Consider the following 14,308-nt stretch of genomic DNA (forward strand, 5'->3'; position numbering starts at 1 on the left):
ACCTTCCACGTAGAGAATTGCACCGAAGATGAAAATGAGATATTGTTTGATATTTTGGCAAAATGAAAATCATTAATTTTATTATATATAGTGATTGTTGCTTTCAACATCCTTGAGTTCAAAAGATGTATATTTTGGCTTCAACTTGATCTTCTTATAATCTATCCAAAATCATTCGATGAAGGTCACTATGATCTTGTCCATAGAGTGATACAAAACAAAATGATACAAATGTGTGCAAGAGTTTAAATTGGGGAACAATGTAAATGGATCTGAATGAAACCCAAGAGAGCTATGTGAATTGCAAGAAATCTTGAATCCCAAATAAAGTTGGCATATTCAAAAATGGTGTGGATAAATTCCAACCATTCAAGTAGGAAAATACTTCAAACACAAGTGTTACCAATGCAAACACATACGAATGTTTAACCAAAAGACCAAATTAGCATTTTTTGGTCAATAGTTAGTAAGGATATAGATCCTTGCTATCTCTGCAATGCATTCTTTGGCAACTACGCTAAATAACCAAAAAGAGAGAGCCTGATACTCTGGATACTCTTGTCATGTCAATGATGCAATTTTTGAGACCTCTCTCTTTAACTAAGATCCAAAATTCTATTTACACCCTTTGGCAACATCTGGTGACACTTTCACTTTCATCATAGAAGATTAACAATTTAAAGCTACTCTTTCCTAAGCTACTGCTTTACAGCATTTCCTTTACAACAACTAATGCAATTGCTAATTAAAATATACATTTATAAAATAAAAAATTATATAATTTACAATTTCTAAATTCTAATTAAAGATAAATATATCTATAAAATGAAAAAAATAAATATATCTATAAAATGAAAAAAACCATGAATTGACTTGGAGCATCGTTCCTGTTGTTCCTTTAAAAAAAACATATAAGGTTGCCAAATAGTTATGACATGTAATTAATTCAGTTTGTGGGTGAGAAAACACACAAATTTTTTGAAGACTCGCAAGCATGTACTTCCCCAATGGTTTCGTTCTCTCATGCGACCAAACATTAGACTTGCAAGTAGAAATTAAAAAAAAAAAAACAAAATAAGAAAATGATTAAATTTTAGTAACAGGTAGTTAAACTTTTAGTAACAGCTCAGTCTATTTATACTGTATAAGCCTATTTATATCATATACAGCTCAGTCTATTTATGCTGTATAAGCCTATTTATATCATATATTGCACATGATATGATGTTCAACATACAGATATTGCACAAGGTATGATGTTCAAGATACTGATTGGAAGGTAAAACAAAATAAGATAACAGTTAAATTTTAATAACCATATTGCAACTAAACCTCTATTTATATGGTATATCGCAGAGGGTAAGATGTTCAATATTACCATTTTTGGACGCAAAATCACTTTCAATGTACGTAATTTTCTTTCTTTAGTAGGTGTACCATCTGTCATCTTCAAAAATGTGTTTAAATGAAAGTCTAAATATTTCAATTTGTTAAAATTTAGCTTTCCCAAACATATGAATGTATCGTTATCTACAGTATTTATAAAAGTATCACCATTTCCAAATTTATAGAAGAAAGTTATCACCTGTACTAAAAAACATATATCTAATTATACTATCTTCATAATTTATTAAAGATCTTTATGACTAATTTGAAGACCTCCATTCAATGTTTCGGACATGTAATTTCTACTGGTATCCATATTGAATATGAACTGTGGTCACATTCTTCCTCTTTGATTTTCAAATGTAGAGCATACCTTCCTTCAATCGTTGGGGCAGGTGTTCCAGTACTCTCACATGCCAGGGCAAACGGGGACAGTCAGATGCATCGAGCATCTCCAACGACCTCAAATGTTCAACGCCTTCCAGCTCTTCTATCTCCCTGCATCCACGAACATCCAGTAGTTTAAGCTTTGTCAGCTGCCCCAACCCATGTATTCTCTTCAGCTTTTCACATCCAGATGCCCGCAACTGTTCCAGAGACACCAATGTTTCAATACCTGCCAGTTCCTCCACTTTTCTCCACCCGCTAATGTTTAGCGTTTGAAGTTTAGCAAGACCACAAAGGCCATCTATTTTCTCCAAATTAGGACAAGAAATCATGCTCAGCTGGATGAGCGTACTCGGCAATGTTCCAACCTCAACCAGTCCACGACAACGTGCGACTTCCAACACAGTCAACTGTCCGAGGGAATCCGGCAAACATTTCCATCTCGGGCAATCCAGCAGCCTCAATTCTTTCAAATTTCTCAAGTCGCTGGGCGAAGGCGGCAACATTTTCGACAAAGAGCCATCTAATTCCAGAATTTCCAGATTGCTGAGGTTTTTAAAAGAAAGGGGTAATTCTGCTATATGTAATTCTTGGAGAGACCGTGGAAGTTGGAGAGGCGATGGTGGTGGGTTCATCATCACCGCCCTTCGTGCCTCCTCACCCTCTTTTAAGTGTCTCCAGAAGAGCTTAAACCACCACGCATGCTGGTCACACCTCTCCCTCTCCCTCGCCTGCGCCCACTCCATCCCCGCCAACTTCCACCAGTCCTCCAGTTCTGTCTCACTCTCCATATCCGCTCTCCACTCCATATCCGCTCTCCACTCCCTCTCCGTCTCCACCCTCGACACTTTCCACGCACTCTCCTCCATCTCCGCCCTCCACTCTTTCCACACCCTCTCCTCCCGCTCCATCAACGCCCTCCATCCACTCGGTCTCTCCACCGACTTAAACCAATACTGCCTCCGACACACGCTCCACTTGCTTTCCCACTCCCTCTCCCATCTGTCCCACTCGTCCCTCTGCTCCGACATTCTCACCCACAGCCTCCCCCTCTCCCTCCTCCTCCTGGTGTCCTCCTCCCTCTCCCTCTCCCTCCTCCTCCTGGCCTCCCTCTCCCTCTCCCTCTCCCTCCTGGCCTCCGCCTCCCTGTCCCTCTCCGCCTCCCTCTCCCTCTCCCTCTCCCTCTCCTTTCTCCACTCCTCCCACTCCCTCCTTTCTTCCTCCTCCCTCTCCTCCCACAGATCCCCCTTCTCCCTCCCCCTCGTCTCTTCCTTCTCGCTCTTTTCCCTCTCCATCCGGCGGCACGCGTGCAATTTTAGCCACCGCCCCACCGTTCCCGCTAGCGTTTCCGAGGGGATATTTCCATGGTTTCTGGTCGAGATAATTAAATTGTCGGTACCTCTTAAATCGAGATATTTAAGGCAAATTAGATCCTGGAAGGAATCTGGAAGCCTCTCCAAATTGCGGGAGCACGACAGATTGAGATATTCCAGCTTGACCAAATTACCAATTGAATCTGGAAGTGACTTCATTTTCCAAGCATTTATTAACTCAAAACGCTTCAACGATGACAGCTCACAAAATTCCTCTGGCAATGAGCTCATATTATTCTGCTCGGGTAACGAGATGTAAATCTGTTCGAGGTGCTGCAGCTGTCGAATAGACTTCGGAAACTTTGAGAGAGGAGCCAAAATCTCCAACTCCCGCAGCTGCAAAGGTGCCTGCAAAATATTAAAGTATTTTAACTATAAGAAAGATATAGATATTCAATCTTGGGGTGCGATATATCCATAGTGATAATGCAGAAACTCCTTGACAAAATTCTTATTTACCTGCGCTTTGCCTTGCCACAATATTTTCAATGCGTTCCCGTTTACATATAGTACTCTTAGATTCTCCATTGGAATCCAGGAAGGCAGAGAAGAGTGGCCACACTTGTACCAGCGAAGCCATCTCAAATTTGGTAAAGCCGCCGTCCTCAAAATGGGTTCCAATAGTTGATCTTCGGTAACAAGAAGATGCAAGTTGGTCATAGTAATGCCAGGATAAAGAATTTTGTGCCATCTGTTGGAAAGTTTCATCATGCGCTTCCCCAAAAGCTCATGAGTCCTCCTTTTGAACCATGACATATCTGACTGCAACGATGCATAAGACTTTAACTCGTGTCCAACATCTGCACTAGGAACCATCCTAATTCCACGAACATCGCGATTCTGCAAGTACAGACAAGAATTTAAACATCGCAATATTGTAAAACATTCCAAATGTGAAACACTGTGTTTCTCTCAAAACATTGAATTTTGAACATCGAACCCAAAATAAACTCTTTAAAGGCTTGAATGACTGAAGCACTTACAACTGATTGCTTTAACATCCGCAACAAGACAGCAATGTTGTCTTTCTCCGTCCGATCCCACAAGCGAGGATTGTGGAATCCTGAACTCTCAGCGCTCTCTCTTCCCAATTCTCTTAGGTGATCATGCATATGTATACAATTTTCACTGTCCACCTCGACAAGAGATTTGTTCTGTAGATTTTGAAATACAATGCATTTCCCCTCTGATTGGTCCCATATTTTTATCGCTGTATCCCTTTTTTCTCCTATGAGAAAACAAGAAATATATAAAAACATATCTTTCTCCTCTTCATTTAGTGAATCATAACTAATTCTAAGGGTTTGCTGTATATCAGGAAGTACATGAATCCTGCTCAATATGCCCTCCCAGTAAGTATTATCGCTGTTTACATGAAAAAGACTCCCTAATACTTTTAGGGATAAAGGCAATCCATTGCAAATCCCTAAAATGCTCTCTAACAAATTTTGAAAACCAGGGAGTGGATCGGGCCGCCAAAAAGCATGGCGGCAGAAAAGCTCCATTGAGTGTTTTCTATTAAGGCCACTTAACTTGTAAATAGATGAATCTTGTATTCTTGACCTTAGAAGAACAGTCTTGTCCCGGGATGTAATCAAAATTAAGCAATTTGAGCGAAAGGTATATTTAACTTCATCTGGCAAAAGTGCATCCAACTGATCCACATGATCTACATCATCAAAAATTAGCATGCAGCTGTGAGAAAAGGATTGCAAATGCTCTATAAGCAACTTTTTACCTTCATCAATACTGTCTATTTGCTTATCGAATCCCAACAATCTCTGAAGAAGTTTCTTCTGCAAACCAACTAAAGAGCTTTTAGGTGCATTTCTAACATCAAATAGAATGCAGGATTTCCGATAGCGGGAACTCCACCGATTGAAGAGTTCTTTTGCCAGCGTTGTCTTTCCTATTCCACCTAACCCTACAATCCCCGCGACCTTCGGTTTATTTTTAGGCAGTTCGCACAAGAAACCTTCGAAATGTTTCAGCTTCTCATCCAAACCCGTTGGATGATCGGCCACAAAGACCTTTTTCTCTTTGTTTTTGACCTTTTTCAACAGAAGTTCAACAACCTTATCCAGCAGCACCCCCTCGTCGCTGGATATTCAAAACAAAATATGTATAACTATTAAGAAACTAAGAAACAAACATCCATCTATATACTTTAAAATATGCAGCATAAACTAATATAATACCGAGAGTGTTGAGTTCTCACCCATTACAAGCTTCCAGCTCAAAACCACTTATTTTTGAAACAGTAGCAAGAGCCTTTCTCCAATTTTCGATAGTGTTGGAGCTGTGGCGTGGATTCTTTTCGAGCACACGTAAGGCTTCAGCGTACAATCCATCTTTGCCCTTTAGATCACCAGGTTTAACCTTATAGAACACTGGAATGATTGGAGCCTTCGATTCCAACATGTCGACAAGCTCATTGAGACACCAGCTAGACTCCGCATAACGAGGGGAGAAAATAGCCACATGAACAGCGGCTTTTGCAATAGCATCTTTTATCTGATCACTTATGTCTTCTCCCTCTTGCATTCCTTGGATGTCTAGAAAGGCTTCTACACCATGCACAAGAAGGCGGCGGTAGAGATAACTGGCAAACGTCTTCTTAACATCGGGACCGCGATGGTTTATAAACACATCGCGCCCATAATATTTGCTGCTCTTGACATTGATATCATCAGCGGTGGAGGCGGAGGTCGATGCCTCAAAGTCATTAGCAGATGGTGGGTGATAGGGAGGAGGAGCCGAACTTTCAATTTCAATTTCAGAGAATGAAGTTGCAGGTGATGGGTATGCCATTGCTAATTGGAGTATGAAAACAGAAACAGGAAGCAAATTGCCGAGGAAGAAACCTAGTTATGAATTGGAGGAGAAAATGCAGAAAGAATGCAGAGACGTATATACAGACATTAAACAGACATGAAACGCTTTAATTTTGGTCGTCATTATTAGAGGCCACTACATTATTGACTCATAATCGTTAAGGTTTTGGATTTTTTTAATAATATATTTTAAAATTTTCTTAAATTATAATTAAAAATTATTAAAATTGTAAATACTAATGATTAAGATTAAATATAAATTTAAACATTTTAAAAAATATAATTCCGCTCAATTTTTCCCTCAAAATTCCAAATCATTCAGAACAAAAATGGAAACCCTGTCACGTTTAAACTTTTACCTTTCTTTAATGTCTGATGTTTCACCGTAAATTCTTTAACGCATAGTCTATATATTTGTACCACAACTTGACCAGGGTGGGTGTTTACTAAAAAGACAACGACCGCAACGGCACAGATGCGAACAGCGTAAAAGCTAATCTGTACGATCAACTCAATATGGTTTGAAATTTGACACGCATCTACAGACAGGAGTTACATCTCTCCGTAGCGTGGATTGAAAGCAGAAGATGTTATTGGTCATTGGTGCGTGTTCAATTGGTATAAGTAATCAGCAATGCAAAATGGCCATTTCACGTTTATCCATGTCCCATTCACGTTTATCCATGTCCCAGCAATGCAAAATGGCCATTTCACGTTTATCCATGTCCCATTCATGCTCCATTTTTATTGTGCATAGAGGCGTTTACAGGTTTACAATTCAGTAGAGGATAAATTTAAAAAAAAATAAAAAATAGTGATTTAAAAAAAAATAGTGATTTCGTGATAATTGCTTTGAATTAATAATAAAAAGTTAAAAGTTAAAGTAATAAAAATAATAAAATGTAATTTGTTATATTTTGATTTTGTTATTAAATAGTGAATAGGGTTTGTGACAATATTATGGTTTATTAATATTTTACAATAAAAAACTTAATTTTTTTTTATAATTAAAATATTTTATAACAATATAAAAATATTTTTAATTATGGATATTCATCCCCATTTTATCACAGCTATTATTAACTTGTAAATAGCCTTTATTACAATACCATGGGCCAATACCATGACTTATCAATACCACATACCCAAAAGAACACCACTTATTTCACAATCAAAAGATTTTAAAAAAATATAACAAGATTTTTAATCATGGATATCCGCCCCACTTTGCCATTGATATTATGAACTTGTGAATAGAGAGTCTAACCAAGAGGAATTCTCTGGACGGCCAAAAGTGGCTGAAATCCCGATAAAAAAATTTCAAAAAATCTTGTACAAGCAGTGTTTGAATTGTGTTTTTTATGGTGGAAATGAATTCAGCACCATAAAAAACGTTTAGGACACCTAAAATTTTGAAGCTTAACAACTATAACTTGGATTTACAAAAATCCTTGCCGGATTTTTTCTAAATATGACCAGAATTTCCATAACTTTCTGAGCAACTCCTCCACCTCGTTAGACTACGCACTTTGTTACAATAGCATGGATATTATTAACTTGAAAAATAAGCTTTGTTACAATACCATGGGCCAATACCATGACTTATCCATACCACATACTAAAAAAACATCACTTATTTCACAATCAAAAGATTTAATAAAAATATAACAAGATTCTTAATCATGGATATTCAACCCCACTTTTCCATGGATATTATGAACTTGTGAATAAACTTTGTCACAATAGCATGGGCTAATACCATGGCTTATCAATGTCTCATGCCAAAAAATGATAACTTATTTTATAATCAAAATATTTTATAACAATATGACAAGATTCTTAACCATGGATATTCATCCCCACTTTACCATGGATATTATTAACTTGCAAATAGGCTTTGATACAATACCATAGCTTATTAATACCACATGCCCAAAAGTCATTACTTTTTGCCCCATGGATATTATTAACTTGTAAATAGGCTTTGATACAATACCATAGCTTATTAATACCACATGCCCAAAAGTCATTACTTTTCGCCCCTCGGGCAGAATCGACCCTGTGACCTCCGGATGGCGAGGCATAGAATCGACCCTGTGACCTCCGGATGGCGAGGCATAGTTTTTGACCAACTGAGCTAACCCTTGGGGCTCCCAAAAGTCATTACTTATTTCACAATAAAAATATTTTATTTTCATTGAATTTTATAAATTTTTTTTAATTGAAGCTAAAAAGAAAAAGGTTATAATTAGTTTTGAGATATATCTAAACTCTTCTCAGTACCAAAAAAAATTCTCATAGATTAAGGTTTTAATAAAATTAAAAATAAGAATACTTTTATATTAAAGATGTGAAATTTATATAATACAAATAGTATTAGTAAGAACCAACATATATCCATCTTAACTAAGGATCCAAGAGATGACGACAACCAAAGTGAAGGGATGAGAGGGGGAGGGGGAGAGAGGTAGGAAAGAACAAAGACATAGAGAGATAGAGGTGGAAAGAGAGAGGAGTGACAAGGGAGAGATGGACACAGAGTGAGGAAGAGGGGAGAGGAGGGAAGAGAGAAAAGAGGAGGGTAGAGACACGGGGAGAGAAGGGGAAGAGAGAGAAAGGAAGGCACAAAGATCGAGGGGAGAGACAGAAGGGCAAGAGAGAGAGAGGGAGGCACAGAGATGGAGGGGAGGGAGAGGAAGGGAAATGGGAAGAGACAAAGGGAAGTGAGAGAGAATGGGGAGAAAAGGCTCAAGAGAGAGAAGGAGAGAGAGATGGATTTGGAGGGGGAGAGAGAGGGAAGGAAGAAGAAAGACATAGAGGGAGAAAGGTAGAGAGAGAGGGGAGTGACAAGGGAGCAATGGAGAGAAAGTGAAGGAGAGAGGGTAGTGAGAGGAAGGAGAGAGAGAAGGAGAGAAAGGGAAGAGAGAGAGAGAGAGAGAGAGAAGGGGAAGCGAGAGATGTGAAGAGAAGAGGGAGGGAGAGAGTGTGTATGTTTGGGGGTTGAGATAGAGAGAGGAAATAAGAAATAGACACATAGATACAAATACATATATTATATAGTATTATATAACTAGCCTAGATCCATTTTAACCTAGATTTATTAAGTTGTGAGAGGGATCAAATCTCTCGAGGTGCAAAGCTTTCTTGAAGTTTTGCACTCATAAAAGAGGTTTGCACTTTGAGAGATTAGATCCCTCTCGACCCTTTGATAAATCTAGGTTAAGATGGATCTAAATTGGTATTAACTTTCATAAATGACTCATCAAAATTAACTAAAAGAAACACTGTCAAACTTGGTTATTTTCTCTTTTTTCTTTTATATATAAAATAATATAATATTTTAAACCCTAATTAAAATAATCTGAGTTTTTTAAATATTAATTATTTTTTACCTTGTTCTAAATATTTTTGTTACTCATATTATATATATTTTTGTTATTTGTACTTTAAGTGTAGTGCGTTTTTAGTTTGTATTAAAGTCTAGAATTTCCCACTGTAGATCACCTGATAACGCAATATACTAAAGCAAAATACTTGATCTACTTCTACAAACAAACTTGCGGAAGCTTAATCGATTTCAGCAAGATCAAATAGAACACATATAACAAAGAATGAAAAATCAATCACACATGAACACAGAAGAATACTCTGGGGAAAGCCTTAGCTAAAAACCCCGTTCTCTGTATTATCATACAAGTGGAAATATCTCAAGATTACACAAATCTTTAGCTCACAAGCTATTCAGCTCTGAGTATAATCCCTCACTGCTGCTCATATATTGAATAGACATAACATATGCCTTCCCTTAGTCCTCCAAGCCTCCTATTTCCTTGCGCAGTTTCTCCCGGGTCCTCTAGCTGCCACCCGTGAATTAACCTCTCACACAACTCAGCAAACTCAGAAGTAATTGCGCCATCTCCAAGGAATGAATTCCTTCTACGTGCAAGAGATATCCTCAATGGAATATTCCTGCAACTGATAGTACATTGTCCCATTATCTGATCTCAACTGGGTCTCTGACTGAACTGACATGCATGAGTTATTTATGAGAGAATATTCAGTTATCTGAAGTGTAGTAGTTACATGCATGCATGAATTAACTAACTGAACTCACAATCAGTTCCACAAACTGTTGGAACTAATCTAACTGGACTTAACTCAGTGAACTGAGCTAACTAATTACAATTCAAAGTACGACTCATCCTGATCTCCTTAATCAAGGTATAACTTCCTCAATCAAAGGGGAAACTATTGCATATCTTCACATAGACTTCATGTTTGATTTTCTCCAACTAATTGACTCAAGATGAATTAATTAATTGTTTTTCAAACAGTTGCTAACATCAAATTCGAATTTTAATTCTCAATTTTAGTTTAGGGACTAACTAAAATTGGAATGTATCCTGAAATGTTATTTATAGCAGTGCTATTTTTAACACTTCTATATTTAGCATTTCTTTTTGCTATTTTCAACACTCCCTCTCAACAATAAAGGGATTATCTCTCACCCCAATCTTGTCTCTGTGGAACTCGAACTTGCATTTTGACAATGCCTTAGTCAAAATATCTGCATCGTGTTCCTAGGTCGAAACATACAACAACAACATGATCATCTTCACCACGCAGTCTCGAAGATGATGATACCAGATGTCGATGTGTTTGGACCTGTCATGAAATACTGGATTCTTAGAGAGTTTGATACAACTCTGACTATCACAATAGATCACAATTGGATCCATCCTCTCACGAAACAATCCAACTAGAATTTTCCGCATCCAAATGGCCTCACATGCTAGAGCAGATGTGTAGGTGTAATGTAACTAGGGTTTATAATTCAATATAGAGTATAGCAGATGTGTAGGTGTAATGTAAGTTTGTAAACAATTTAAAATTCAAAATGTTAGTTTAATTATAAAAAAAATTAACAGTGATGGGTGATAATGGCAAAAATTTAAATGTTGGTTCAATTAATAATAAAAGGTTAAAATAATAAAATGCAATTTGTTATATTTTGATTTTGTTATTAATTTGTGAAGAGTGTTTGTGACAATACCATGGTTTATCAATACCGCATGCCCAAAAACCATAACTTATTTCACAACCAAAATATTTATAACAATATGACAAGATTCTTAACCATAGATATTCACCCCCACTTTACCATGGATATTATTAACTTGTAAAAATTAGGCTTTGTTACAATACCATGGGCCAATACCATGACTTATCAAAACCATATGCCCAAAAAACATAACTTATTTCACAATCAAAATATTTTATAACAATACAAAAATATTCTTAACCATGGATATTCATCCCCACATGGATATTATTAACTTGTAAATAGGCTTTGTCACAAAAGCATGGGCTAATACCATAGGTTATCAATACCGCATGTCAAAAAAATGATAACTTATTTCAAAATCAAAATATTTTATACCAATATGACAAGATTCTTAACCATGGATATTCACCCCCACTTTACCATGGATATTATTAACTTGTAACTAGACTTTGTTACAATACCATGGCTTATTAATATCACATGCCAAAAGATCAATACTTATTTCACAATAAAAATATTTTATTTTATAACATTTTTTAATTGAAGCTAAAAATAAAAAGGTTATAATTACTTTTGAGATATTAGAAACTCTCCGTCCTCACTACTAAAAATATTCCCATAGAAATTAAATTAATGTTTTAATAAAATTAAAATTGAGAATACTTTTATATTTAAAGATGTGAAAATTTATATAATACAAATAGTGTTAGTAAGAACCAACATATATTCAACTTAATTAAAGATCCAAGAGATGACAACAAGCAAAGTGAAGGGAAGAGAGGGGGGGGGGGGGAGAAAGAGAGAGAGATAGTGACAAAGCTAGAGGGCGGAGAGAGGAGGGGGGGGCGCACGGGGGGCCAGGGGGCGCAGAAAAAAGACATCTAGAGATAGAGGTGGAAAGAGAGAGGGAGTGGCAAGGGAGAGATGGACAAAGAGCGAGAAAGAGAGGAGAGGAGGGAAGAGATATAGGGAAAGAAGGGCAAGAGAGAGAGGGAGGCAAAGAGATGGAGGGGAGAGAGGGGGAGGCATAGAGATGGAGAGAGAAAGAGAGAGAGTGATGGGGGCGAGACAAAGGGAAGTGGGAGATAAAGGGAAAGAGAAGATTCAAGAGAGAGAAGGAGATAGAGATGGATTTGGAGAGGGAGAGAGAGGGAAGGAAGAAGAAAGGCATAGAGGGAGAAAAGTTGAGAGAGAGAGAGGGAGTGACAAGGGAGTGATGGAGAGACAGTGAAGGAGAGAGGGCACTCGGAGGGAGGAGAGAGAAGGAGAGAAGTGGAAGAGAGAGAGAGAGAGAGAGAGAGAGAGAGAGGGGGAAGAGAGAGAGGCGAATGGAAAGACGTGTGTATGTTTGCGGGGTGAGATAGAGAGAGAATAAGAAACAGACACATAGATATAAGTATAGATATTATATAGTATTATATAACCAGCTTAGAACCATCTTAACATGGATTTATAAAGCACCCAGAAGGATTAAATCTCTCGAGGTACAAAGATTTGTTTAAATATTACACTAAAAAAAGAGATTTATACCTCGAGACATTGAATCCCTCTCAAAGTACATCCAAATTAAAATGGGTCTAGAATGGTATTAAATTTCATAAATAACTCATCAAAATTAACCCAAAAAAACCATTATCAAACTTACTTATTTTCTCTTTTTCTTTTATATATAAAATAATATAATTTTTTAAACCCTAATTAACCTAATATGAGTTTTTAAACATTGATTAATTTTTACCTTTAAATATTTTTGTTACTAATATTATATATATTTTTGTTATTTGTACTTTAAGTGCAGTGTGCTTTTAGTTTGTATTAAAGTTAAAGTATCTTTAATTAAGAATATTATTTCTAATGTTATTAGGTTTGTAATAATGATGAACAAATACTTTAAATTTAAAGATGTTTATTTTAATATAGTAAAGTTTGAGAAAAATTATGAGATTTATTCAAAAATAAAAAATAATAGGTAATCATGGGCATGTGTTGCATTTTTTTTAATTATATATTTTAATTAATAATAAATAATTATTTTTCAAAAAATAATAACAATTTTATATTAAAATTAATAATATTAAATTATATTAAATATATATTTATATTATTAATAAAAACATATAATTATATAAAATTTAATTAAATGTTAAAATAAAAAGATAATGTGTTACATTTGTTTATCTATCTCATCAACCAAAAAAATCAATAAGTTTGATTCTCTATTCAACAACATACATTACAATCTATATCTTCCAAACTTTGGGTTATTATTAGGTTGCTCCATTTATTTTTTACTTATGTTGTTGAAGCCCATCCAACTAAATTTATCCATATATAGTGGCTAAGTTTTTTTTTTTTTTTTTTACAAAAAAAGCAAGATTTGGTATTAATATCAAATGAGTCACATACTACATATAGTCTGGCAGAAATCATTGAAACTAATACATATACTGTGAAAGTCTATAAACAGTCCTCATCAAAGCATTACCTCCTAAAAGCAATGCAAGGAGGGTAATAAACTGAGATATGTGACAAGAACAGTGGGAATATGTATGAAAGCAGAAGAAATGACTAGAAATTTGGCATGAGTGAGATAATACCTATTGAAGGAACATCACCTATAAAGATGAAAAATATGTTTTGTTGAGGGAATTATGAGGGATCCATTTTTCCAGCACAAAAGAAAAACCAAATAAGCAGGGGCAGAGAGAAACACAAAAACAAGATTACATTCCAAGGAGGGAGAAATCCTCAATCTGGAATGTGGTGTTACCTAGGAGAATATCCATTTTCCATTTGCCAGGTTGAATTAGAAGCCCTTTCTTTGACAAGCTGTCTGCATGAGTATTTTGTGATCTGTCCACATGTTTTATAGAATAATCCTTTTTCCTTTTCCAGAAAAAATCGATTATGTTCGTCCATCCTGTTAATAAATGATTTTTTATGGAAAATTTGCTAGTGACATGATCAATTATGATTTTAGAATCACCATAGATCTGAAGAGCCAGAATATTTAGGAAGGTGCTAAGATGAAGGAGACCTGAAAGTGTGATTGCTTCAGCTTTGTTGTTTGTGCCTTTTCCACCATTCCAGTAAATGGATAAATTCTGATCTGCTTTTGTAGAAATGAAAATATCGCAGGCACATATCTCGTTTTGTGTTGCCCCATCAAAAAAATCCCTAGGGAAACTCATTTGGGAAATTTTATCTTTCCTGATCATTTTTTTATGTTGTCTGATCTTTGGCGGGAGTGAAATATAGAGCGA

General features: G+C 36.2%; 2 protein-coding genes across 2 annotated transcripts; both read right to left on the reverse strand.

The window, feature by feature from the left end:
* Positions 1 to 1,580: 1,580 nt before the first annotated feature.
* On the reverse strand, positions 1,581 to 2,699 carry LOC149212789 (uncharacterized). Its single transcript, XM_089390663.1, has one exon. The coding sequence runs from the start codon at positions 2,682 to 2,684 to the stop codon at positions 1,743 to 1,745; it is 942 nt and encodes a 313-aa protein (XP_089246789.1). The 5' UTR covers positions 2,685 to 2,699; the 3' UTR covers positions 1,581 to 1,742.
* A 19-nt stretch (positions 2,700 to 2,718) lies between these two features.
* Positions 2,719 to 6,044, reverse strand: LOC149212790 (disease resistance protein Roq1-like). The gene is made up of 5 exons (XM_089388820.1): positions 5,365 to 6,044; positions 4,130 to 5,246; positions 3,606 to 3,986; positions 2,910 to 3,494; positions 2,719 to 2,775 (listed from the first exon to the last, which is right to left on the reverse strand). Exons 1-5 carry the CDS (start codon positions 5,955 to 5,957, stop codon positions 2,719 to 2,721), a joined length of 2,733 nt encoding a protein of 910 aa, XP_089244946.1. The 5' UTR covers positions 5,958 to 6,044.
* Between the last annotated feature and the right edge of the window lie 8,264 nt (positions 6,045 to 14,308).

Source organism: Pinus tabuliformis, chromosome 1_1 (genome assembly GCF_031772625.1).
Source record: "Pinus tabuliformis cultivar Carrire ecotype Pingquan chromosome 1_1, CPIR1, whole genome shotgun sequence".
In the NCBI taxonomy this organism is placed as follows: Eukaryota; Viridiplantae; Streptophyta; class Pinopsida; order Pinales; family Pinaceae; genus Pinus; species Pinus tabuliformis.